Source organism: Haplochromis burtoni, unplaced genomic scaffold, assembly GCF_018398535.1.
Source record: "Haplochromis burtoni strain Fernald_Lab_line unplaced genomic scaffold, NCSU_Asbu1 Contig_373, whole genome shotgun sequence".
In the NCBI taxonomy this organism is placed as follows: domain Eukaryota; kingdom Metazoa; phylum Chordata; class Actinopteri; order Cichliformes; family Cichlidae; genus Haplochromis; species Haplochromis burtoni.
Window position 1 is genome coordinate 465,212 of NW_024582734.1, and position 3,182 is coordinate 468,393.

At 34.8% G+C, this 3,182-nt stretch overlaps 1 protein-coding gene and 1 long non-coding RNA gene across 3 annotated transcripts in view; both read left to right on the forward strand.

Moving 5' to 3' along the window:
* The window catches only part of LOC102298388 (lachesin), a 19,286-nt gene extending 16,443 nt beyond the window's left edge, over positions 1-2,843 (forward strand). For both annotated transcript variants that reach the window (XM_014340583.2, XM_042228994.1), the window contains exons 7-8: positions 1,890-1,989; positions 2,780-2,843. In XM_014340583.2, the coding sequence (XP_014196069.1) occupies positions 1,890-1,989; positions 2,780-2,840 (161 nt within the window). In that variant the 3' untranslated portion in view covers positions 2,841-2,843. The remainder of the gene's footprint in view (positions 1-1,889; positions 1,990-2,779) is intronic.
* On the forward strand, positions 15-1,269 carry LOC121815925. Its single transcript, XR_006055479.1, has 2 exons — positions 15-71; positions 322-1,269. It is a non-coding gene; the product is annotated as an uncharacterized LOC121815925 (long non-coding RNA).
* Positions 2,844-3,182: the final 339 nt, after the last annotated feature.

Genomic DNA, 3,182 nt, shown 5'->3' on the forward strand with positions numbered 1-3,182 from the left:
CCCCCAACCCAGAGAGATGTCTCATTGACCATCTGGGAGAGGATCCAAGTGCCTTAATCAAAACCTTTGAGGTTGGTGCAATAAATCTGTTTTAGGAATATTAGTAGTTTATTTTAGCTTGTGAGATCATAGAAAAGTTTTAAGATACTGTTCTAAAGAAAAAAAAAACACTTCAAAGCATACAAAAGAATAGCATTTGCTCAAAGATTTTGGAGCACAGTGTCCACATATTATGAGTACCGGTGATGTCATACAAATGAAACTTTTTGTTTCAATGTTTGGAAATATGTGAGCTTAAAACAGTTGTTTCTCTTTTTAAAGGACGGTGCTGATGCTGTCTTTGTTGAAGAGGCTTTGGCTGAGGAGGTGATGAAGATTTACCTGCTGCAGAATCAAGACAGGTCAGGCGAACCTACTGATGTGGGTATTGTTATTGAAGGCGTTACTGTTCTGGGCAAACTTGGGAATCTGAGCAAAGCCTGTTGCTATCTTTTGGGACTGTGCTATGCTCTGGATCTGAAATACCCCAAGAATTTCAAATGCACATTTGAAGCATTTCAAAAAGTGTTCATGGAGCTGGATCCAGGAAACCTTTCTGTCAAGGTTCAAAGACTGAAAAATGACCTCTGTTCATTGTAGACAAAATTTCACAGGGCTGTTCTTAAAGTGCTAGACTTGTTAAGTGACATGTAATGCTCATCAAAAGGTTCAGTTGCGGCATTACATTGTGTTGACATTCCTGTTCATAAATAATGTTTTTACCATAAACTGTGTTTTTGTATTAACTTTCCAGATTCACATTAAGGTGTAAATGGGAGAGTATCATTATGAATGTTTTTTGGTCACTCTTTAGTTATAATCTTCCCAATTTTTTGGAATCAAAATAAGATGTTCAAAAACTATGTCACAGTGCAAATGTGTTTTTGTTTTTTTTTTCAGGATTTATATTTTTTTGGGATCTTAATTTTATTTTTGTCATTTGACCTTTTCTGAAAAGGTAAAGCACTGCGTTCACTTGAGCCACTTTTATTCTTTGTATGGCAGGTACATTTTTCTTGTTGTTAGCATCAATATGCCAGTTTTACAGAGTTTTATCAAGCATGCCAATTTGGATGCAATTTTATTATATAAGGCTGTTGTGACTGAAATTTTATCCAAGTTTTATCCACTGAATGTAGAACAGATTTCAGCTCACTGTGTTCAGAGAAGGAATCTGCTAAATGTGTGATTCACAAAAAAGCTGTTTAAAATAAATCATTGTGAACAATGTTGAACTGACGTGGTTCTTTTTTTCCTGTGTGTGTGTGTGCGTGTGCGCGCGTGTGTGCGTGCGCGTGTGTGCGCGCGCGCGTGTGTGTGTGCGCGCGCGCGTGTGTGTGTGTGTGTGTAAATAAAATAAACACTTAATTGTAATTAACGTTTTTGCTTAAGTTAACTTAAAAATATTAAGTAAATTGAACCATTATTTAAAAACAAATAATTGTAATGGTGTAGGTTAAATGTGCCAAGCATTTCAGCATTTCCTAATTAATATTTTATGTAGTTTGAACTTTTGGTTACTGTTGTTTTAACTTACATTTTCAATTGTATTTACTCAATTTTGTATGTTACTGTAACATCTTTAATTGTTCATAACAACTTATTCCATTTTAGTTGGATTTACTCAATTAACAAGGTGTATTTAAGAGATGTGATTGTTTTTGCATTTACTCATTATTTTTGAGTGTAAAAGTGTTGCACCAAAATATTTAAGTAATTATCAGTTTTAGTTCTTAGAGTGTACGGTGTCAAACATCACATAAAGTCAAACTTTACCACCACAATATCATTATATCCATTTTTTTTCAAACATTAAGTGTTACTAATGTGTATTTTGTTGTCAACTGCAGCTGTGATCCCACCCCTCTCTGGAAAAAGAAAAGGGGTGATTGCTGGAGTGTTCATTGGAATCTTTCTGGTTATTGTTGTCATAGCCATCTGTGTCATAAGGTGGGCCTTTGTTTGTTTTACAACCAGTAACTTTCATCATAATTCACTCCACAGTCCCTGTAGCTGGGCTCGTGCACAATATGTGTAAAATAATTTCATTAAAATCAAATGAGAGTGGTCATTGCTTAAGTCAGAGTCATTGGTTACTGGCGTGGATCATTTAAGCAAATGAGTTATTACTTAAAGGTTAGGTTTAAATATGACCAAAAAGATAAATCAATCAATTATCTTGGGTCATTCTATCTCAAATCAACACGAGATTTCTGCTCGACCATCTCAGATTTGGATAAAAATTTTATGATAGAAAGTTTGAATTTATATAATGAGTCCTGTGAAATTTTAATTTCATATATCAGAGCGTTTCTACATAGTACTGTAACTATAACACTGAAAAAGATGTATTTAAATATGTACACATTTTCATTTTCAAGACTTGGGTCTCTCTTAAATAATCGTATATTTTTAAAAAATATTGTCTGCTGAGTCATCACCGATGCATAAAAATGTTATGGCCCGAAGTTTGAATATACAGTATATGATTGCTGTTAATTTTAATTTCATATATCAAATACCTTTTTAGAAATCAAGTTGAGTCTAATTAAATCTCTCAGGTAGATTGATTGGTTACTAGCTTTGATCATTTAAGGAACCAAAATAGTTAAACAGTAGGTTTAAATATGACTGAAAGGATGAATTAATGAATTTAGTTCATTATATAACATGAAAAGTGACTTTAGATTGCAGTGACAATGTCTTTATTCTTAAAATGTTTTGTTCTTTTTGCTTTCAGGAGACAGAAGTCCTCCAGACGTCAGTCATATGTGCTCACTGCAACTGCGTCAGAGCCTTAAAGAGTCAGTGAAATCAGGCTTTATTCTACCTAGAATCTTACCCACAGTGCAGCACATGCACCAAGAACAGATCTGTACATTTCTCTAACACACACACACACACACACACACACACACACACACACACACACACACACACACACACACACACACACAGAGCAAATATTTTTCTTCAGCTCCTCCTGTGTGGTTACTAACATCACTTTCCCCAAAGTAAGACCACATCACATTAACTTTAAATGATTATTACACTATGGCTGAAGTCTAACGGTGTGTTCACACCGAACGCGATAGAGGCAGGCGGAGCGTCAGGTTTACATGTAAAGTCAATGGAAAGGCGCG